Raw genomic sequence first — 24786 nt, forward strand, 5'->3', positions numbered from 1 at the left:
AGGAGGGATTGCTGAAAAAGGTAGGCAAAACAATTGGCTCGTTGAGGTGAAAAGACGTAGGGACTTTGGGTATAAAAGTTGGGTTTGCCCTTAATATAACCCTGTCCTGGCGAAATTGTAAGAAGGGCTCTTCCACTGAAAAGGCCTGAATTTCGCTAACCCTCCTTGCTGATGTTAGGGCAAGCAGTAGGGCTGTCTTCCATGATAGGAACTGTAAGTCTGTTTTGTGTATAGGCTCGAAAGGTGGCCTGATAAGTTGTGACAGGACTGTATTGAGGTGCCATGGCACTGGCGGGCGCCGAATGGGTGGAAAAACTCTAAAGAGTCCTTTGATAAATTCCTTTATTATCCTGGAAGACCAGAGAGATGGCTCATTTGGCTTCCTCCTGAAGCGTGATATTGCTGCCAAGTGTACCTTCACCGAGGCATGCGACAGACCTGCCTTAGATAGCGACAACAGGTAAGGAAGGATACCTTCAGGGTGTACTGTTAACGGGTGTAAGTTTTGACTGTCACACCAGTGACAAAAACGGGTCCACTTTGCTGCATATGTCTTGTTGGTTGACATAGCTCTGGCTTGTGACAGAATATGTCTGCATTCCTGTGGAATGTCTAAGTCTTGGAATTCCCGCGCATGAGGTTCCATGCGGACAATTTTAGCGATTGTAGGTCCGGATGCAGAATCTGACCGTCTTTCATGGAAATGAGGTTCTGGAATGTCGGAAACTGGAGGTTGTTGCCCATTGACATTTGCAGCAGTTCTGAAAACCATGCCTGCCTCGGCCAGGCTGGTGCTATCAGTATGATCTGACACGGTTCTAACCTCATTTTGCGAAGTACTCGCGGTATTAATGGAAACGGAGGGAACGCGCAGGCAAACCTTCCCGTCCAGTCCAAGTGGAATGCGTTTCCCCTGGAATCTTGCTGAGGATATCTGGATGCAAACTGGACGCACTTTGAATTGTCTCTGGTTGCGAACAAGTCTAATGTGGGAGTGCCCCACCTTTGGAACAGTCTGTGAAGCTGAGTGGCGTGCAGTTCCCACTCGTGCGTCACGTTTGATGTGCGACTTAGGGCATCTGCTCGTGTGTTGAGGATGCCCTGTATATGTTGCACCTGAATTGAAATGCTGTGGCTTATCAGCCACTTCCATATTCTTTGCGCCAACATCGACAGTTGCTTGGATCTTGTTCCACCCTGCTTTAGCAGGTAAAACATAGTCGTGGTGCTGTCCGTTTGAATAAGCACCGACGAGTGTCGTATTCTGGGCAGGAAGGCTTGAAGCTCCAGAAACACAGCTTTGAGATCTAACATATTTATGTGAAGCTGTGCTTCCCAGTCTGACCAGAGGCCCTGAATCTCCAGCTCTTGAAGATGCGCACCCCATCCTTGCAACGAGGCATCCGTCGTCATCACGTAATCGTGATTCTGAGTCACAAAGGTCAAGCCCTGATCCAAGTTCTTCTGCACCTTCCACCATGACATGGCCACCTTCATACGGTTCGTAATGGTAATGCGATCCTCAAAGGTTCCTTTGGACTGAACCCACTGCTCGTCCAGTTGTTCTTGAAAAGGCCTCATTCGAAGACGGCAATTTGGTACCAGTGGGATGCATGAAGATATCATCCCCAACATGGACTTGTACAGCCTCACAGAAGTGAACCTTTTTGTTTGAAGGGTCGATGCCAGACCTATTATCTTTCTCATTCGGTCTTCGGAAGGATAAGCTTTCACTGCCTTGGTGCATATCCATGCCCCTAAGAAGTGGATGCCCTATGCTGGAGTCAGCGTGGATTTCTCCAAGTTGGTCCTTAGTCCCAAGCGCTGAAAAAGCCGAATGCAGCACTGAAGAGACCTTGTTGTTGTAGGAAGGTACATCCTGACTATGGTTGCCCCCAACTTTTTGCCCTGTGTTTTAGCTGGTTTTGGACATAGTCGACCTGGGACCCTGCCAATCAGGACCCCAGGCCTACTGCTCTCTCTTTAAAATGGATTCCATGTACCCTAGGTACATTTCCAATTGGTACTGGGCCACCCTATCAGACCCTGTAACTCAGGGCATGGGTGTACCCAGGGCTGCCAGGGGCTGCAGCATGTATTATGCCACCCCTGGCTGGCCTCCTAAATTTGACACAACTGGCTGCATGACAGCTGGGGCAAAGTCGTGTAATCACCCTTTGCTGTAGATATAGTATACCTATATCTAACCCTAAAATGGACACACAGATTCCTATCAGTCACTCCTATGGCAGGCCTTGACAATCCTGAAGGCAGAGTGCTTGGAATCGTGTGAGATGGTGCTCTGGCATGAGCTGAGCCTGTCTGCAGCTTGCGGAACCAAGTCCTAATAGCTGTTCCATGATATCGCATACCATATACTCTTAAGTGCATTATAATCCTCGCGGTTAAATGCTATCTTTGGTATTGCTTTATCAAAACATGTCGAGTAAGGTGTCATACGAATTGGAATACTAACCCCTCGCCAATTCTGGCGACGGGGTTAGCATTCCACCCTTCTAGAGGGACAGGACATGTATGTAACTGTGAACCCCGGTTAAAGTTAACTGAAGCCTCAGCTCCACAAAATGGATGCTGCCACCACAGACACGAGTCTGACCCCCTGCAGCTGGGAGTCCTTCCAGCGAGGGGAGCCTGGACAAAGGGTTTCCTGTCAGGGGCGGTGCTAGCACCGTCCCAGACATGGTTTTGTGTATCCTGGGTAGGCAGGGCTTTTCAGGAAGGTGACTGCTGAGTGGCACCCCGGTGCTCACTACGCATAGGCCAGTCAGAACCAGTTCCAGGGGCGCACCAGCCCCTGGCCTGGGGAAGTCCGGCAGGGGAGAGGGGTGTAACCACCCCCCTCCTGGTCCCACCCATAGGCAGGACCTAGTCACCGGGTCAGCCCCCTTTTTTAGTATAAAGATAGGAGCGGGCCCCCTGTTCAAATTAGATCATCTTTGGAATCAAGATACGACTTTCTTCGAAAGGACTTCACGATTTCTTCATCAAGATTCTCCCTTGTGGCTAAGGAGTAGTCACCCTGCATCAAGCGGGCACCATCCTAAGAAACACTGCGGTCTGCTGCAAGTCCTTCTTCACGAATCCGACGACCCAGCTCGACGAGACCCGGCTTCCCTGGCACCTCTGACCTCTACTCACCTCTACAGCAAAGCTGAGAACCGTGAGTGCGACGAGACCTCGAGGGACCGACGATCGCCAAGACTGCACGACATCTTTACTGCAAGCCCACCGTGTCCTCCACTGGTGAGTGCTTTGGGGTCCGAGAAGCCCCGACCCTGCGCAGTTCCAGCACCCAAGGTCAACCTCCCTGCATCTCCACGATCTGCGTGGGGCCCTTCTGCTGTTTGCTGTGCACCGCGTTGTTGGACTACTAGCCGGCTGGCTTGTGGCCTTCTGAACGACGCCCGACGACATCACTGCTGCTGGTCTGGTTGCTCCAGGCTGGCCCTTGCTTCCTTCTTCAAGAGAGGCACCCCGGACCCTCCTGGTCCACTCCAGACGCCATTTTAGGTCCACCGCGTGGGCTTGAATTTGCCACGGCTTTGTTGCCCAATCCTGGGTCCAGCGACGCCGACAGCTTCTATCTTCGTGGGACAGCTCGATCCTCCATCCTGGTCGCCGACAACGCCTCCTGGTCCGTGAGATCTTCGAGTACAGCGTCACCCACTCACCTAGTCGAGGTGACTACCATCCGGTGCCCTCCTGGTGCCACCTGACTACTGGCTAGTAGTCACGAACTTGGTCCCCTCTGCTTTCAGGTGTCATCTTCCTTCGATCCAGGCTTGGATCCATCAAACTTTCTTCACTGGTCGCCTGCCAGCAACTTCTTTCTTCCAGGCTCCTGGTCCGTCTACGAGGATTCCCGACGTCTTTTGAGACCTATGCAGCTGCAGCCCCTGGGCTAGGTAACTTCGGCATTTCGGTGCCCCAGCATAGCCTCACTATCCAAGGGTCAGAATCCACTTTCGTTTTCCTCCTACCAGGTCGGGTTCGCCCGAGAACACTAACTTTGTCATTACTAGCTACCATAGACTTTGTCCCACATCACGCGTGAGAGTGCACACTCTGCACCCGAGTCCCCTGGGTCTCCTAGAAGTTATCTGAAGATTCTATAGTCAAGATCTAGCGATTCCAAAGCCTATTAGTACTGTACTTACCTGCTAGTAATTTCGCATTCCACTTTCAGAGTATATGGTTTTCCGTGCCCCTCGGGCATTTGTATATACTGTGCTAACTTAAGTATTTTCGTAAGAGTTTTGTGTTGTGCTTAGTACCCTGTCCTCATAAAGAGTACAGGGCTGCTGTGATTCTAATAAATACACTGTTTATTTTCATAACACTTGTGTGGTGTCCTTTCACTTGGTGTTGAAGGGGTATATGTGTGGTATAACAGCTGGCTTAACACGCCCTCTCGAGTCTTTAGCCTTAGACTGCTCGTATCTACGCTACTAGGATAGCTGGTCTATAAGGTTGACTTACAACCAATCATCAATAAGGGTTGCTGGACTGATACATAGTGTTCACTAGAATAGTGAGCACTGCATATCAGGCCACCTTCTCACAGTTGTTTCTCTGAATGATGGACCTGTCACCAGCCAGTCGTCCAGATATGGATAAATGTAATGCCCTTGCAATCTTAAATGAGCCGCCACCGGGGCCATGCATTTGGTGAACACCCTCGGGCCGATTTGAGGCCGAATGGAAGGACTTTGAATTGAAACTGGCGACTCTCCACAATGAATCTTAGATATTTTCTGTGCTTCCGATGAATTGGAATATGGAAGTACGCATCCATAAGATCCAAAGACGCCATGTAGTCTTTCTCCTTTAACATTTGGAGGATCTCTTGTAATGAGAGCATTCTGAAGGGAATCTTTTTTATGTATTGGTTCGGATCCCTCAAATCCAATACCTGTCTCCATTTCAGGGTTTGTTTCTTTTTGATGAGGAAGAAATGCGAATAGAAGCCTTTCCCTCTGAGATGATGCGGCACTTCTTCTATGGCTCCCTTTTGCAGAAGCAAGTGAACTTCCTTCTGCAATTCCTGACTATGTTGGTTGAGCCTGAGCACCGGGGGATGATCTGGTGGCATTTCCACAAATTCTAGGGTATGACCTCTGCTTATGACGTCCAAAACCCATTTGTCCGATGTTATGGACATCCAGTTGTTGAAGTATTGAGACAGATAGTGGTCGTTTTCCGGGATCTGCAGTGTGGGGAGCGCCAGCCTGAAATCATTGACGTCTGTTAGACTGTTGATTCTTCCCTCTGGTGTTGGATTTGCCCCTAGATTGCTGCTGGTAAGAGGAGTTGTAGGGCTTGTACTGGGTGTTTGAATTGTATTGTCGGTATCCCTGTTGGTTATAAGGCTGATATCTGTTGGTCTGATATGAGGATCTCTGATTGAATTGACCTCTTGTACCCCTCTTACGAAAGGACTGGAACCGTCCTTGTTGAAGAGACCCCAGCGCTCTAGCAGTATCCGTGTCAGATTTGATGCCTTGTAGAGCTTCGTCTATATGTTTCGCCATCAAACGGCATATCCACAATTTTCGCCTGCACCTCCGGATGAAATGATGTCGCTTTAAGCCAACCTTGCCTGCGAAGCAAAACTGCCCCAGCCATCTGTCTGAAAGCCATAGATGAAACGTCCATGGCGATGTCAATTGATTCAGCCGCAGACTTTGCTCCATCTTTGAGGATAGCCGCCGCCTCCTCCTTCCTATCTTCCAGGAGCGCAGACAGTATGGGTGCCAGATCTGACCACATTTGCCTGTTGAAACGGCTAATAAGGGCCATAGCATTGGCTGCTTTAATAGTAGAGGCTGCCATGACCGCAAACCTCTTACCAGCACCATCCATTCTCCGTCCTTCTTTGTCTGGTGGCACCAAGGAAGTAGCCACCGGGTTTTTTGAATTTCTCTGCGCCGCCTGCGTCACAACTGACTCCGGTCTGGGATGTCCTATTAGACAAGCTGCAGCAGACTCTGGCGCTCTATACTTCTTTTCGATCCTTGGAACGGAAACCGCTATGGAAGCCGGTGTCTTTAAAATTTTTAGGCCCTCTTCCCAAACGTGAGGGATAATCGGTATTGATCGTGTTGATTTCCTGGCATCATCCTTGAAATCATACAAGAAACATTCCGTTTCTTTAACTTCCATATCCAGATTAAATCTCTTAGCCGCCTTCTCCATGATGTCATGGAACCCTCCGATGTCCTGAGGAGGAGAGGTGGATGGCAGCGGGGTAGGTGACGGGGCCGATGGCAAGATGTATTCATTCCATTCCTGCCCCGAAGCATCATGTACAAGTTCCCCTTCTTTAGGTTGTTCATCCTCGTCGGATTCCGTTAGGTCATCCCTTATTGTTATCACTGGCGGTGATCTCACCCCTTGCTCTTGAGAGGTAGAATGTGTCTTTGGAGGCTGTGAGGAAGCCACCGGCGTAGATGATTGAGGGGCGTTTGCCTCCGGAAAACGACGGTAGTAGTCGTTTATCATGAACCTGAGGTCAGATACAAGAGACACAGGTATGGAAACTGTCTCCTGCCGCTCTTCCTCTCGTGATTCCTCTTGTTGCTCTTCCTCCTCATTATTATCACATGTTTCTTGGAAAGACTCGTATCTAGAAGATTGAGTTCTGTCCTTGAAGGAGAATACCTCCTCTTCGTCTGTGTCCTTGCTCTTTCTTTTGAGCTGTGAAGGGCTGTAGGCAGCACCTGAGGACTCCTCTCCATCTGAGTCTTGTTCCAACAAAGAAGATGGGGGTAGAGGTGAAATCTGCATCCATGACGTGAATTCCGCAGATTTGCTGATAGTCGCGGAACCTCTGGACGACTGAAAAGACCGGATAAAAATCATAGTCTTTGACTGTGGCGATTTGAAAGCCTTTGCCGTTGAAAGAATGACTTTCGTCGACGGTGCCGTCGACGACGCTGTCACCGTCAACGGAGCCATCAGCACCAAATCCGTCGTCGACGGGACCACCATCGACGGGGCCCCCGTCGACATCCTCGTCGTCGAGCCTTTCGTCGACGACGAGGATGTTCGTCGACGGGATAATCTTACTCGTCGACTTTGTTGTCGTCAACGTTGTCGACGTCGACGCTGCTTTAGATCCTATCGTCGACAAAGCCGTCGTCGTCGAAGAAGTCGTCGTCGACGGTGAAGTCGTCGACGGAGCTGAAGTCTTTTCCACAGATTTTGAAGTAGAAGCTAGGGAACTGGTCGACGGAGCAGACCCTGTCCCTTTCAGACCTGGCAGCTTCTTCAGAGGAGTAATAGGGAGAGAGGACGCTGCCTTCTCTTTAGATTTACTCTTTTTAGGCTCCACTTTCTCCTCAGAAATAGAGGCCTTTCTCTTCTTAGGTGTCATTTTAGAAGATTCCTCCCCAGAATCTGAGTCTGATGTGGCCTTCTTCTTCTGAAGCCATAACAGCAAGCGAGCCTCTCTGTCTCTAAGGGTTTTGACAGAAAAGGTTCTACAGTATTTACAATCCTTAGCAACATGCTTAGCAACATGCTTAGGATGAAGACAGTATAGGCAGTCCTTATGTGGGTCTTCAGAGTAAAGCCTGGCCTTCCCACAGGATCTGCAAGGCCTGAACAGCCTCTTTTTAGAGCTTTCAGCCATAATGAAGAAAAAATAGGTACACACAATACCTTAATCCAGAAGACAAGATATTAGAAGTAAAAGGTCAATAGTTCACTCAGGAACAGTAAACTGAGCAGAGCTCAGGGAGACTCCTTTCTCACATGAAGGCGGTTGGAAATCTGAGGCAGGAAGCTTCTGCTGGGGAGTGTGAGGGCAGGGCAGCAATGCTGATTGGCTGACTTTTGGACCAAATAATGAGATGGTCTGGTTACCAAATGCTACAGTCCCTATGGGCTTTTCTATGCAGTCTTCTTCTCTATGATACTGCTTTGGTCATTCTGTTATCGTGAGACTCCCACCATGACGACGGGGAAGATACAAGCATGTGAATCTATGAAAGATGTAATACTGGAGAATACATTCTTCTTCCCAAACTATGTGACCTATAGAATGTGCTGGATTATTCCGCTTTGTCGGAATTTGGGAACTAAGGAGTACGAAGAAGCTTTCAGGATTTTGAGATACGCTACAAGTAGATTTTTGATCTTTGCTCTCTATCGATTTCTGATGGATGTGTGGAGAGTAAGGCACAAGATGAGCATTACTGATGAATATTTGTAAAACGGCGTTCTGTAAAACGGTAACTGCATTTACTGCTAAAGAACACAACATGCAATACTTATTTAATAATGCAGGAACTTCTTTTAGACTATTTATATATTTTAATCTTTAGTTGCTTGTCAACTTATTTTATTGTGTATTAACTGATTTACAGCTTTAAGTGTAGTTATAGGACTAGCAGGTTGTGCAATTCTGAAAATAAATACTACCAGTTAGGGAGATACCTGGTACTTTGTGATTTATTGCTTAATCTACCCCATTGCTGGAGCCTGTTTAGTAGAAAGGAGGTTGTTGTTTTAATATTTATTATATTTCACATGACATAATGTATCTGCTTTATTGTATGATTTTGCTCTATGTGCTTTTATGGCTTATAGATTTAATACAATTTTACTGACAGACTGACTGTGTGATGTAGTGAAACTATCTAAATTTGTATTGGCACAGAGGAATCTGGAGACAGCTGGTCTTCAATAGCTAGACTTGGGGTCCAATTTAGCAAGGAAAAGGTAGGTGAGCTGATTCAAGAATTGTTTGCATCAATGTTTAGCCCTTGTACCTGAGGACTTTTCTCAAGCTAATTGTGCGTCCCTCCCAATCTGACCAGTTACCCCAGGCTACCTAGGACTAGTGACTTTCTTTCCCTGAGTATTTTATGACGCAATGGCGGAAGCGCAGCGGACGAGCGCAGCGGGAGCGCCGACTTCGCGCTGAAGTCGTGCCAAAGTCCTGCCCGTCTGCGCCCGTCCGCGCCTGGCCGGGACCAGGGACCATTCCCCCTGCCCACGGTCATTTAACATACTCTCGCTCTGCCTTACTCAGGTTACGGCGACCTCCCTGCACTTCTGATATTATCTTTACCTGTCAGGACGCACCGACTATTTGCTCGACCTGCACCCTTGCTTTAGACTATATTTCCCCAGTCACAGATTGTCTGTCCTCTACCTTCTGGACCATTCCACCCTCCACGCATCATGTCTCCTCTACTTCGGATAAAATTTGTTCTTCCTTGAAATTTATTAGCATTAACTGTCGTTCTCTCTCAAAACATAAGAGAGATATATTTGATCTTTTACAGACAGACAGCCCAGCAGCCATGTTTGTAACAGAAACGTGGCTAAATGAGAACTCAGGCCCTGACATCGCCATGGCTCTCCCCAATGATTACACCTATGTGGGGCGAAACCGGGTTCTCAAAGAGGGCGGAGGTATTGCCATCATTTTCAAGAGAGAATTCTCTTGCAAATGGGAAGACCTAGATTTTCCTAATTGCGAAGCAGGTCTTTTTAAACTTCTCCTCTCTCCACATTTTACCTTAACGGGTACGCTGATCTATCGTCCACCGGGCTCAGCTGGTGCTTGGGACTCATCTCTTCCCGAGCTCATTGCCCCTCTAATAGCGCAATCCACTAATTTTCTTGTCGTGGGTGACCTAAATATTCATTTCAATTCTACTTTGTGTCCCATTACCTCACGCCTATTACAGGATCTTGCAGCCTTAGATCTTCACTTACACAACTCCGGCCCTACGCATAAGGCCGGTAATCTATTAGATCCTATTATTTCTAACCTTACCTGCATTTCACCTTGAAATCTGTGGGTATTGATGGACCCGCCCTGGCCTGGATTGCTAGCTTTCTTTCCGATCGCACCTTTCAAGTTTTCTCCTCTACTTCTGTTTCTTCTATATTCCCTTCCCCTCACGGTGTTCCCCAGGGGTCTATTCTTAGCCCTCTTTTCTTTAATCTGTATGTGAGACCCCTGGCATTCTTGGCAGAGCAAGCTGGTCTCACAATCTATTCTTACACAGACGACACACAAATCGTCTATTCTCTTTCCACCAATAAACATCTTCCTACGTCTTCCCTACAGGCCGGACTGAAACACATATCTGACTGGATGCACAAACACAAATTAAAATTAAATGGAGACAAAACTGAGCTGCTCCCGTTTGGTCCTGACACTTCACTCTGGGGCCCGCAACATTGGCCTCTTCAGATGGGCCCTCTACCAACTCCATCTGTGACTGCCCGCAATCTAGGGGTCCTCCTGGACAACCAGTTATCTTTTAAGCAACATGTTGTAAAAGTCTCCGCCACCTGTACCACCATCATCAGGTGGCTAAGGAAAATCACGTGGATGCTTCCAACTGACACCCTGAGAACTGTAGTCCAGGCTATTGTCACCGCACGTATGGACTACGGGAACATTCTAATATTAGGTGCCTGTAAGGAGGTAATAAAGAAATACCAGGTTGTCCAGAACATGGCAGTTCGCCTTATATGTAACCTTCCGGCCAGAGCATCGGCCACCTCCCATCTGCACAAACTTCACTGGTTACGAATCGAGAGCCGAGTGAAATTCAAAGCACTTTGTCTAATGCACCATATCAAGACCAGCAAAGCTCCAAAGTATCTATCCTCCTTGGTGCAGCAATATGTTCCCCCCCGCACACTGAGGTCCTCCACTCAAAACAAATTTAGGATACCTCGTGTTAATAGAGCTAAAATGGGCGGCCGCTCGTTCTCCTTGTTAGGACCTTCTTTATGGAACTCTCTACCCCAAACTCTGCGTTCTGAAGGCTGTTATGTGACATTCCGTAAAGGAATTAAGACCTGGCTTTTTAATACCTAAATTGCATGTTCTTTATTTCTCACACCTAGCTTACCTTATGTTTGCTTTAGCGCCGGGAAACCTCCGGGTAGCTGCGCGCTTAATAAATGTAATTATAATAATAATAATAATAATAATAATAATACCTGTGACACCTTGGACAGTTGCAGGTGCTCCTGTACCTGTTGGTGTCCCCCTACCAGATAATGTCTTCTGCGATTAGTACAAATTAAGATAGAGGCACCTGAATTTCTGGGTACTATTTTTGGGATAAAAGCAAAACTGGCCCATTATGTGGCTGCCTAGCCCCATCATAAGGCCTACAAGAAAAGCATGGCAAACAAAGGATCCCTGGTCTCCAGTGACTTGCACTATGTCCCCAAGTTGTCATCAGTAGCCAGCCATCTCTCTACCTGGATTTTGTAGAAGGTTGGCAATGATTCCTGATGGTAGACTTCTTGTTGTTTGGATGATCAAATTATGGAATTGCCATTTTTAAGGTCATCTGTTTACGTTATTGCTGTGTGTGCCTCCATTTACTTCAGAACATGATGGGGTACTTGAGGTAACCAAACTTTTTGTAGCAAGCAATCACCCAATGCCATGTGTGGGTCCCCAATCCCCCCACGGTCCCGCCAGCTTCTGCGTCCCTCGGGAGCCGGCATTGCTTTTCCACATGGGGAGCTGCTAAGATGCAGCTCCCAATATGAAAAAGCAATTTGGTTAGCATTTTGAAAGCAAGAGCAGGTTTCCCTACTCGCTCTTTCAAAATCCAAACCAAGTTTGTTATGGCGGCTCCAGCCCTCCCATAGCAAACTACAGTGTCCCGGGCGGGCACCCCGGGCCCCTGCAGGAGCTGGCCCTGGGGGGGTTGGCAGCCCCCAGGGCCATCAAGGGCCGCGTGGGGGGGCTCGAACCCCCCACAAAGGTATTTTTTTGTTCAAAGCAGCCGAAGCACCGGGGGTGGCGGTCCCCGGGGCTGCAAGGGGGGTCCTGAGCCCCCCGCAAATATATTCTTAAAGCCCCGGGGTGGCGGTCCCCGGGGCTTGGGGGGGGCCTTAGAGCCCCACACCCATATTTTGTTCAAGCCTGGGGGTGGCGGTCCCTGGGGCTGGGGTGGGATGTGAGCCCCCGCCATTAATTTCAAAAAGCCCTGGGGGTGGCGGTTCCCGGGGCTTGGGGGGGCCTTTGAGCCCCCCTCCCATTTTTAGGTCTAGTAATTTATTACTCGAAACTATTGTGTTGAAACCAACTCTTAAAACCAAGGGCTTTGGGAGACGGATAACGCACAGTGCACGCGCTTTTCTCCCGAGCCTCGGCATCACACTTCAAAGGAATTCCTTCCGCTCCTTATCTCCTCAGGCACTTAGCGTCTACATGTGTTTCCCAGGCTCCTCACAGTGCCATATGTCCTCAGGGCATCACACTTCTAACGTGAACGACCGTCCGCTCCTTGGAATGCTGGCATGGTTGCCCAGTGCTGCCTGATCTTCTTCAAAGGCAGCTTGTAACCCGAGCTGCCCTCTGCCTTTGCATTCTGAACTCTTTCTTGGATTTCACAAACAGTCCATAGCGCTTCCTTCTACCTTTCACCAGGCACACACACACACCACCAGCCATCAGTGCACGCTTTCACCAGGCGCACACACACACACACACACACACACACACACACCACCAGCCATCAGTGCACGCATTCACCAGGCATACACACCACCGGCCGTCAGTGCACGCTTTCACCAGGCACACACAAAAACCACCCGCCATCAGTGCACGCTTTCACCAGGCATACACACCACCGGCCCTGAGTGCACACTCTCACGAGGCACAGACACCATCAGCCATCAGTGCCCGCATTCACCAGGCATACACACCACCAGCCGTCAGTGCACGCTTTCACCAGGCACACACCACCAGCCGTCAGTGCACGCTTCCACCAGGCACGCACACCACAAGCTGGACAGGCACACACATACCACCAGCCATCATTGCATGCTTTCAACCGGCACACACACACCACCAGCCATCAGTGCACGCTTTCACCGGGTACAAACACCACCAGCCGTCAGTGCACGCTTTCACCAGGCACAAACACCACCAGCCGTCAGTGCACGATTCCTCCAGGCACACACCACCAGATGTCAGTGCACGCTTTAAGCAGGCACACACACCACCAGCCGTCACTGCGCGCTTTCACCAGGCACACACAGCACCAGCCGGCCAGGCACACACACAGCACCAGCCATCAGTGCATGCTTTCAAAAGCCACACACACACACACCACCAGCCATCAGTGCACGTTTTCACCAGGCATACACACCACCGGCCGTCAGTTCACGCTTTCACCAGGCACACGCACACACCACTAGCCATCAGTGCACGCTTTCACCAGGCATACACACCACCGGCCGTCAGTGCACACTCTCACCAGGCACAGACACCATCAGTCATCAGTGCACGCTTTCACCGGGCACAAACACCACCAGCCGTCAGTGCACACTTTCACCAGGCACAAACACCACCAGCCGTCAGTGCACGATTCCTCCAGGCACACACCACCAGATGTCAGTGCACGTTTTAAGCAGGCACACACACCACCAGCCGGCCAGGCACACACACAGCACCAGCCATCAGTGCATGCTTTCAAAAGCCACACACACACCACCAGCCATCAGTGCACGTTTTCACCAGGCATAGACACCACCGGCCGTCAGTGCACACTTTCACCGGGCACAGACACCATCAGTCGTCAGGGCATGCTTACACCAGGCACACACCACCAGACGTCAGGGCACGCTTTCACCAGGCACACACACACACCGCCAGCCATCAGTGCACGCTTACACCAGGCACACACACCACCAGCCATCAGTGCACGCTTTCACCAGGCACACACACCACCAGCCATCAGTGCACACATCAACTGTTAACGCATCCACAATTAACTATTGTAGCAATCGCAGTATGGCACACTTTACTTTTAAACATATTCATCTAAAGCGCAGCATGCCACCATTCCCTCACACTCAGCACCCTCACACACTCTGCAATGGAACATACACTCCAAATACCACTCAGTACCACATAATTTAACTCCACATAATTACACTGCACTCAATGCAACATACATTCCAAATACCACTCAGTGCCACATAATTACACGCCACATAATTACACTGCACTCAATGCAACATACTTTCCAAATACCACTCAGTACCACCTAATTACACACCACATATTTACACAGCACTCAATGCAACATACACTCCAAATACCTCACAGTGCCACATAGTTATATGCAACATAATTGCACTGCACACAATGCAACATACACTCCAAATACCACTCAGTGCCCCATAATCACACACCACATAATTACACTCTACTGAATGCATCTGACACTCCACACAATACCACTCAGTGCTATATAATTATATGCTGCATAATTACACTGCACTCATGCAACATACACACGCACACACCACTAGCCATCAGTGCACGCTTTCACCAGGCATACACACCACCGGCCGTCAGTGCACACTCTCACCAGGCACAGACACCATCAGTCATCAGTGCACGCTTTCACCGGGCACAAACACCACCAGCCGTCAGTGCACACTTTCACCAGGCACAAACACCACCAGCCGTCAGTGCACGATTCCTCCAGGCACACACCACCAGATGTCAGTGCTCGTTTTAAGCAGGCACACACACCACCAGCCGGCCAGGCACACACACAGCACCAGCCATCAGTGCATGCTTTCAAAAGCCACACACACACCACCAGCCATCAGTGCACGTTTTCACCAGGCATAGACACCACCGGCCGTCAGTGCACACTTTCACCGGGCACAGACACCATCAGTCGTCAGGGCATGCTTACACCAGGCACACACCACCAGACGTCAGGGCACGCTTTCACCAGGCACACACACACACCGCCAGCCATCAGTGCACGCTTACACCAGGCACACACACCACCAGCCATCAGTGCACGCTTTCACCAGGCACACACACCACCAGCCATCAGTGCACACATCAACTGTTAACGCATCCACAATTAACTATTGTAGCAATCGCAGTATGGCACACTTTACTTTTAAACATATTCATCTAAAGCGCAGCATGCCACCATTCCCTCACACTCAGCACCCTCACACACTCTGCAATGGAACATACACTCCAAATACCACTCAGTACCACATAATTTAACTCCACATAATTACACTGCACTCAATGCAACATACATTCCAAATACCACTCAGTGCCACATAATTACACGCCACATAATTACACTGCACTCAATGCAACATACTTTCCAAATACCACTCAGTACCACCTAATTACACACCACATATTTACACAGCACTCAATGCAACATACACTCCAAATACCTCACAGTGCCACATAGTTATATGCAACATAATTGCACTGCACACAATGCAACATACACTCCAAATACCACTCAGTGCCCCATAATCACACACCACATAATTACACTCTACTGAATGCATCTGACACTCCACACAATACCACTCAGTGCTATATAATTATATGCTGCATAATTACACTGCACTCATGCAACATACACTTCAAACAATACCACTCAGTGCCACATAAATACACGCCACACAATTACACTCTACTGAATACAACATACACTCCCCACACAATACCACTCAGTGCCACATAATTATATGCTTCATATTTACACTGCGCTCACCGCAACATACACTCCAAATACCACTCAGTGCCACATAATTACACTGCACTCAATGCAACATACACTCCAAATAACACTCAGTGCCACATAGTTACACGCCACATAATTACACTGCACTCAATGCAACATACACTCCAAATACTACTCAGTGCCACATAATTACACGCCACATAATTAAACTCTACTGAATGCAACACACACTCCACACAATACCACTCAGTGCCACATAATTATATTCTACATAATTACAGAGCATTCAATGCAACATACACTCCAAATACCTCTCAGTGTCACAGTTATATGCAACATATTTACACTGCACACAATGCAACATACACTCCAAATACCACTCAGTGCCACATAATTACACACCACATAATTACACTCTACTGAATACAACATACACTCCACACAATACCACTCAGTGCCACATAATTATATGCTACATAATTACACTGCACTCAACGCAACATACACTCCAAATACCACTCAGTGCCACATAATTACACGCCACATAATTACACTGCACTCAATGCAACATACACTCCAAATACCACTGAGTGCCACATAATTAAACTCCACATAATTACTCTGCACTCAATGCAACGTACATTCCAAATACCACTCAGTGCCACATAATTACACGCCACATATTTACACTGCACTTAATGCAACATACACTCCAAATTCCACTCAGTGCCACATAATTACACGCCAAATAATTACACTGCATTCAATGCAACAGACACTCCACACAATACCACTCAGTGCCACATAATTATATGCTTCATAATTACACTGCGCTCAACGCAACATACACTCCAAATACCACTCAGTGCCACATAATTACACGCCACATAGTTACAACATGGGAACAACACCAATTTTCCAATTGTAACACAAAAAACGTGGTCTATATGATAACATGCCCATGTGGTCTGGAATATATAGGTATGACCACCCGACCCGTTAAAGTGAGGATAGGGGAGCACAAGAGCAACATACGCTGCAAAAAAACGACGACCAAGATGGCATCACACTTTCTGGAACACCAGCATTGCATCAATGATTTACGCTGGACCGTTGTCGAACGCCTACCCTCTGAAACAGGCTTGTTCCAAAAAGAACAACGATGGGTGTTCCGTTTGGGAACCCATGTCACAGGTCTCAATGACGATATCCCATGGAGCCAAATCGCCTGATCATAATTGGGATACCAGGACGTCAGTACAAATCCCCTTCTATAAGCTTCAGCAAAAAGAGGCCCTAAAACACTGAGAATATCCTGATGGTTTTTTCCCAAACGGGTGAATTAAGTGAAATGTATGGAACCCTCTACAGAAATAATATGTACATAAATGGATGAGGAGAGTGTATTTAACATTTCCCTTCGTGCCTCTGTTCGTAAGAAAAACGGCTTATTATTCCAACTCTAGGCACACTCTAAGTAGTGAATAAACAATAAAGCAGTTTTTCAGGGCAAAACCTCTAATGACTCGAGGCATTATACAGCACCAATGATCAGTGCTAATACATGGACAGGACCGCGCATGCGCCAATAATTAGTTAACCGAAGCGCAGTAAACGCGCTGATGCGCGTGCGCGTCAGAAAAGCACCCGGTCCGAGCATGCGCGGGAGGAACTTTGGTAACAGGAATCGGAGCCCGAGCTCATGAGTGGCTGGGTAGCGGACAGCCCTTATTTGGACAACCTGAAACCCGGTAATTAACGTATGAAAAAGGGATACATGTTACATGTGGTCAGCACACATGTATACGATAGGCGGCAACACGGATGTGCCTTATAAGGTCTCCTTCCATTTCCGCCAATTAACGAATGAGATAACATCTACATCCTCAATATATACCGCCAAACCGCCCGCATAGGCATTCACAGCGGAGCAGCACAGGGTGGTAGAAGGAGGCCAATTTAGGCGGATTTCGTGAGTTTATTATAGCAAACGCAACTCCCAGTTATCCAGATGTAGCGTGGAGTTAAACAGTGAGTAAAAGGAACAACTACACTGAAACCACTTCTTTACCCTCATAGATTGTGGATCCACCTACCTACCTTGATGCCCAGGATTTGCTCATGATGCAATATACTACAATGACCATGAGTATGTCCAAAAATAATGAATATAAACAAAAACCTAAAATGTGTCTTACATGTTGTGTGTCTTGTGTGTCTCTTTTTTACAGGTTTATTTAACAGTTTGGGGCTCCAGGTGACTGCACCTGTCTGAGCCAATCTTATATGGTAACCAAACCTTATGGATTTTTCTTTTTTTCAGGGCATGCAATTGCATGATCCGAAAAAACCGCTGTAGGCACATTGTAGCCTTTCTAAGACTGTTATCACTTTTTAGATAATTAAGATAACATTTTCTATAGAAAAACGTGAGTAGGGTTGGGAAGTTGTGCCCCGTCCTGAAGAAGGTACACCAGTACCGAAACATGTCGACGCACACCAGAGGTTTTGTCCCTAATTAAGACAATTAACCTCGCTTTTTGCACACCTTTTTAATAGCACCAGCTAGGGGTACGGAATAAAGTTTTTTCACATCACCCACTAGCCAGGTACTTTTTAATCTCTCACCACACCCTTCACTCACATTTATCCCTTCACTTGCACTCAACACACACCACACATAGTCAACCGTGTCAACGCTCCTGCGTAGTCGCAGGTCGTAGCGTGCCGCATCCCCTTAGCGGGATGCGAAGACCCCGATGATGAAGCATGACACCAAGGGGCCTGTTGGTGTGTGAGGGGTATTTTACACAACACTGAGTGTTTCCCCGTCCCTGTGGTACACACTGGTAGTAGAATTCTTCTTGTTTATTTATCAGTGTCCGTGGAGTAGGAATCCTAACTCTAGACTCTACCTCCCTTTCTTGTTATTTATAATACAAAGTTAAGTAGGTGCAGGTCATGTTGGGCCATCTAAACTTTGCATGCACTGTGGTGAGAGTAGTGAGAACATGTTATAGGAGGTTGAGTTTGTCACTCTTGGGGTTACCATTACCTTACCAACACATCAGATTTTCGGTAGGTGTCAAAGAGGACTTGAGGATGTGGCGAGCTTTCTTGCAATCCGTCAATGGCATTCCACTAGCAGCACTGACTGACGTTGAGTGGGATGCTCAGATTTATGGTATTGCTCTCCTGGAATTCTTTCCTTTGATTATGGCAGCGGTGCTAGTTGGAGAGCAGCTATCATACAGGAGAGTCCTTTTCAGGGTCCACATGTCAGTAGTGCCCGTGGTTAATGGGCAGTCAGCCAGGAAGCCACAGCTGTGGCAACTGCTGAGGGTTTTTGTTCTGAAATGCCTGCAACTTGATATCATTTTTAGAGCCCGGCATGTGCCAGGTTTCGACAATGCCATTGCCGATGCTTTGTCTCGTTCACAATGGGAGAGGTTCCATGGACTGGCCACGGAGGCAGACAGACTGAGGACCCGGATGCTGCAAGAGCTTTGGTCACAAGGAGAGAGAGGATGCTTCAGCTAGTCGTTTATTCTCTAGCATTTTCTATGTGGAGGACTTATTATCAGGCCTGGACTGAATTCTTAGACGGGGCAAGTGGAGGTCACAGGAATTGGACAGGGTCGAAGATGTAGTTCAATTTATAATGTTCCTCATAGGTAAGGGCAAGTCAAGGGCGACTATGTCGGGGAAGCTGGCGGGTATTGTTTTTTTGGGCAAGCTCTTACGAGGTTACACGCCCTCCGCTGGTAAGCTTGGGAGAAGAATTCTGGACGGTTGAACAAGGAAAGTTGGTCAGGATGGTCCCAAGAGGAGGCCGTTGATCTTGGACATTCTCAGTGATGTATTCAAGGCGTTGCCGAAAGTTTGCAGGGGGATAGGGAGACAGTGCTATTTTCAGACCTTATCTGAAGGATGTTTTTTAGTACTTTTCGGGTTTCTGAGCTTTTGGGGTATAGGGTGCAGGGCTTTACTTTGGGAAGAGGTTAGTAAGATGAAGAAGGCCTGCAGGTGTGGTTGTACAAATCCAAAACAGAGCAAAAGAAGGTCAGCAGTAGCATTCTCCTGTGGGTGTATCCAGCAGCTACCTTTGCCAGGTTTGCTGGGGAACAGCACTGCGTCTTCATGTAGTCATAAGGATCCAGGAGGTCTTTAAACATGAGGATGGTAAGCCAGTTACATCTCATCAATTGCTGGCCATATTGCACTAGGTTCCGGCGTCGATTGGCATGGATGCACGCGGTTTTGGGACCCACTATTCTATAATAGGGATAACTATGGAGGCAGGTAGGCGGGGTTGGGGGAACACTTTGGAGCTGGGGAGATATTGGTCCAATTGCTTAAAGAGGTATGTCAGAAGAGGGGGAAGACCTGACTGAGTAATTGTCCAGATTGTCAACAGGACATCAGGCTGAAGATTTGGATTGTGGGCCATTCCTTTGTTAAGTGGGCAGAGCATCAAGCGAGGTCCAGCAATTTGAGTTTTAATAATGCTTTCTATTCCATCTCGTGGTATGGGAAAAAGGGGATGATATGGACGGAGCTCCTCCCCTGTCCGAATAAGCTTCTGGTAGGTGGGAAATGTCCTGATATAGTCCTGATACAATTAGGGCAGAATGATCTAGTGCTTCAGAAGGGCTTGGCGCATATAACATCCATGAAGGGAGATTTATAGGTTATGGACAGGTTGCCATGTGCTCTGAACTGAATTTATACCCAGGAGGGTTTGGTGTATGGGCTGTCAAGCCAGCAGCCATACACCGCTCCACGAGGAAGCTGAACAAAGAATTGCACTCTTTCTGCAGGGACACCAGTTTGGGCAGAGTCGCACATTCAGATTTGTGCTATAAGGATGTAGAATTCTTTAGAGGGGATGGAGTTAATATGCCCTTCATGGGCATGGTTTGGCTGAAGTGCTTAACGTCAGTTAGTTGGTCACTTCTATTCTTCAGTGCCGAGAAGGGGTAGGGGGGTGGGGCAGGAGGTGGCTGTCGGGAGAGAAATTGCAATGATTAACTAAATTGTATTGTTTTTGTCAGCAGTAGATCAGGCTGAAAGGGAACGGGCAGGAAAATTCATGCCTGGAGTATGAGTGAGTCAGACTAGGCGAGACTGAGTAAGGGTGACTGCAAGTGAGAGAATGATTGAGTGAGGGAGTGCTAGAGAATGTGAGAATCAATGTGAGTGAGAATGAGGGAGAGAGACAATGAGTGAGAGGGTGTGAAAAAAACGATTTAGAATGCCTGAGTGAAAGTATGACTCAATCATACAGAGAAAGTGAGATTTGAGTGACTGTGAATGTGTGAGTCATAGTGAGTGAAAGAGAGTGAGATTTAGTAAGTAAGAGTAAGAGTGTGTGCAAGATAGTGAGTGACAGTGAATGAGTGAGTGCAATTTGGTAAAAATGAATAAGTGAGTGTGAGTGAGAATAAGTGAGTAAGTGGACATAAATTAGCATGAGTGATATTGTGATCATTTGCTTGTGAGTCCTCTGTTTGCTATGGTATACCAAAGGTAATTGTTGACGGAGGCACTCATGGCAAAATGCTGGCATTGGCATCTGTGATAAAGTAGTGGCATACCGGAGGTAGTTGTTGGCATAACAGTATAATGCTGGAATTGACACAATAGAGGTAATTGGTTCTGAAGGTAGCTCGTGACATAATGATAAAGTACTGGCACTGGCATTCGAGAGGTCATTGGTGGCATTTAGGGCACTTGTGGAAAAATGCTATAGCTGACCTAGTTGCAGAGATTCTTGGCATGGGAGCATCTATGCCAAAATGCTGGCACTGTCACTTTAGAGGTAATTATTGTCATGAGTGAGTGCAATGGGAGTGCATGAAAGGAGGAACCATTACCAAATGCTGGCACTGACATACTGGGGAAATTGTTGACGTAAGTGTCACTCATTGTATATGAATGACATTAATAGCAAAAATTCTGGCTCCGATATATTGTTTGTAATTGTTGGCCTATGAGGCCATCCATGACAAAATACTGGCCCCGGCACAATGGAGGCATTTTTTTATATGTGGGGCCAGCCATTACACAATTTGAAAAAATAGTGTCAACTCCTGGGGAGTGTCTGGTTCCATTGGCTTGGCACAGCATTCGAGGACTTGAATATTTAAAGTGTCCTTTCAGAGACTATGGCTTTGTAGCAACGTTATGTGAAAGTTATCCTTTAAAATGCACTGTTTGACCCCTATTGTTTAAATAGATTTTCAGGGGCAGGTCCCCGAACTCTCCTAGGTCTGTCTCACTTGCTTTGCGCGCTCACTACAATTCAGTCCTAATATTATGCCCCATAACTTTCAAAGATCAAGCCCCCACCCATATTTGTGGTATCTAAAATAGATGTGTATGCAGCAATAATGGAACTTCAGTAATGTCACTTATTGTGATGTCACCAGGCTTAAGATCATGTGACAATCTCCTGCTAAAAGTCAGAGTCAAAGGTCAAATAATGTCACTGCCTGTGATTCCATTAAGGCCAACGGGCGCTTCTAATCATGTAGGGTGACAGAGCGCTTTACATCACACGCATATCATACAAAGACAATAAAACATACACATGTGCACAATCAACATAAAGGAAATGCTACATAAGCAATGAGGGCTAAAAGATGCTGGAGTCAGAGTCACTTGTTTGTCATCGATACTAAAAGATATCATATGTTATCAGTCCTTGGTCTAAAGAAATACAAAAAGGTCTAGAGAAACACAAAATCCGGTGTTAAAACTCAGGATTAAAAACATAACACGGTGGCTGGTGAAATCTATACTAATGAGAATTTTTAGACTACTTTTAGAGAGTAAGGAAAGATTGACGAAAAAACAGTACATTTCTAAGCCCGTGCATCCAGTTTTCACATGCCTCTTTCTTGCCACTTCATAGCTCCCTCAGCCCTGAGTGGGGGCCCCCCTCCATGTACTTTGCAGGGGGGCCTCATCAGGTTTTGTTACGCCCCTGTTATTAAACTACCATCCCCTGATGAACATACAATCACAAAATCCACTACAGCACTTGTATCTATGGAGCTCAAGACCATTTAACTTCTTGAGTGTGAAGAAATTGATTAAAGTCTTGGATGATTTTTCAAACAAAAGGGAGTTTATGTTAAGCTCAAAAGGACTACAAGTGTGATTACCATCACCAAAATAGTTTGTACCATGAAGGCTTTCTAAGGCCCCTTTTTGTATGTAGTACCATGAGGAAGACCACTCCCAATGGCGCCATTTGTGTATAATGGGAGTCACACCTCTTGATAGTTGGCAGCCGTCAAACCTCCATGTAAGGGCTACCAGTTCTGCTATCTAGATTATACCTGGCCCTTTGATAAGAGAAGCATGCAAAGGACTCCACACACATCCATGGACTACTGAGTACCTTTTTTTCTGCAAAATTTGGTTTCTCATTGTAGAAACAAGAATAAGAAAAGTGATTGACTAGGTGTATTATTTGCAGGGATATCCTACTAATTGATCTAGTTTTATACAGTACTGCAGTGCAGGCCCAGGAGTAAATCAGTACCTAGAAAACCATTTTACCTTAAGACGTGTGTCCTTGTGCTTCATCAGGCTGAAGTCATTTTTCATGGCACGGGAGGCAATCCACTTGTTTACTGGCACGAGAATCAGTATGAGTCCCAGGCCCGCCAGAGATGCCAGCCCTACAATATGGTACAGCAGACAGAAAGTGATAGCAAACTCGGTTGGCAAGGCCCAGACTTCATGAAAGGCAAGGCAAACGTCAGCCAGCTGCTCAGAGTCAGAGCTGATGAAGTTAACAACTTCACCCGTTGAGAAGTGAGACAGTCTACTGCTGTTGGCTCGAACCGCTTTCCGGTAGATGGTGGAGACAGCTACAGCTCTGACCATCAGCTTCACTTTGTGTGCTTCATAGACAAATTTATTTCGTAATAGGGCACCAAGAAAGGAACTTGCAAAGAGCCCGAAGGCGTAGAGGATTCCATAGGTCAAAGGTTCCTGGGGGGTTTCTATAAAAGTCACAAAGCGACTGAGCAAAAGAGGTCCTCCAAAGGCCATGATGCTGGCCAACAGCCTGACAATCCCCAGAGAGTAATACCTCAGGCCAAAGCTTGAGTTAAGTACAGAAAACAGCCGTACCTCCTTCTGGATGTTTGTAGTACCATGAGGAAGACCACTCCCACTGGCGTCATTTGTGGGACTGAGAAGTTTGAGGCTGCATTCTTGGTTTGGAAAACCGGGTACCTCCTTCATAGTGGCATTTTGTTTTTGCCAGCAGGCATTGAAATGTTTGCGGATTGTTTGCGTTTTTAGAGTGTATGGTAAATGATAGACATCTTCAGGCTTCTTCAGACCTTTTTTGTATCCACGTTTCAACAAAGGAGTCATCCAGAGGAAGAACAAACGTGAAAGCCAACTCTCATTATTTTCATCAATCTTCTGCCAAACGGGCACTAGATCCTCTGAATCAATGAGATGAGGGGTGCACTGTGAGGGGTTGTTGCAGGAGACAAAATCTTGATCAGTGGGAATGGGAGCTACAAAGGCAATGAGGTAGGTGGCAATACAGGCCAGCTGGAGGCCTATGACAATTAGTTTCAAAATGGGTCCAGGCTGCATGGGGTATGAAGCTGATCCATTACGAATATACCAGACAAATGTAATGACCAGGGATGGCACCGGAAGGAGTACCATGACTCCCAAGGCCAAGGGGCCTCTTGTGAAGCAATTTGCTGTTCTGTGGAGCATGAATAGGGATAGGCCGTGAGTAATCCAGGCCAATGCGGAGATTCCACCTATCAGTACTTCCAAGGCAGTTGTTCCGTGCTGTAGTAATAAAGCCATTGGGGTGATACTGGTGATGGTGAGAGCAGCGAAGAGAAAAGACACGGTGATACGGCACTTCCAAGCAGGTCTGGGACGTTGTTCAGATCCGGCAATTCTACAATCAACAATGAATAATGTTAGGGAATATGAAATGTATTTATCTACATAAAGGTGTACAGTACTAAGTTAACTGACCAAAAGTAATGAACACAAATTAAATGAAGAAGAGATTGAGGAAGACTAAAAGCTTGAATCTGTGAAGTTTAAAAATAAATAGTTCTTGAGTTATGTCCTGGTCTACATCATCAAAAAGAACTCCTCCAGATTCTCAAGGAACTTGCTGGCCCATCTCCTTCCACACCCATAGCTCTCCCTAATCATGAGTTGTCTTAAATGCAAAAGGCATCAC

At 47.1% G+C, this 24786-nt stretch overlaps 1 protein-coding gene across 2 annotated transcripts in view; it reads right to left on the reverse strand.

Annotated features, from left to right (window-relative positions):
• LOC147706825 (ATP-binding cassette sub-family C member 10-like) overlaps positions 1–24786 on the reverse strand; it is an 875391-nt gene that overhangs the window by 689007 nt on the left and 161598 nt on the right. For both annotated transcript variants that reach the window (XM_086925960.1, XM_086925959.1), the window contains exon 4: positions 23112–24492. In XM_086925960.1, the coding sequence (XP_086782086.1) occupies positions 23112–24492 (1381 nt within the window). The remainder of the gene's footprint in view (positions 1–23111; positions 24493–24786) is intronic.

Source organism: Lissotriton vulgaris, chromosome 6, assembly GCF_964263255.1.
Source record: "Lissotriton vulgaris chromosome 6, aLisVul1.2, whole genome shotgun sequence".
Classification (NCBI taxonomy): Eukaryota; Metazoa; Chordata; class Amphibia; order Caudata; family Salamandridae; genus Lissotriton; species Lissotriton vulgaris.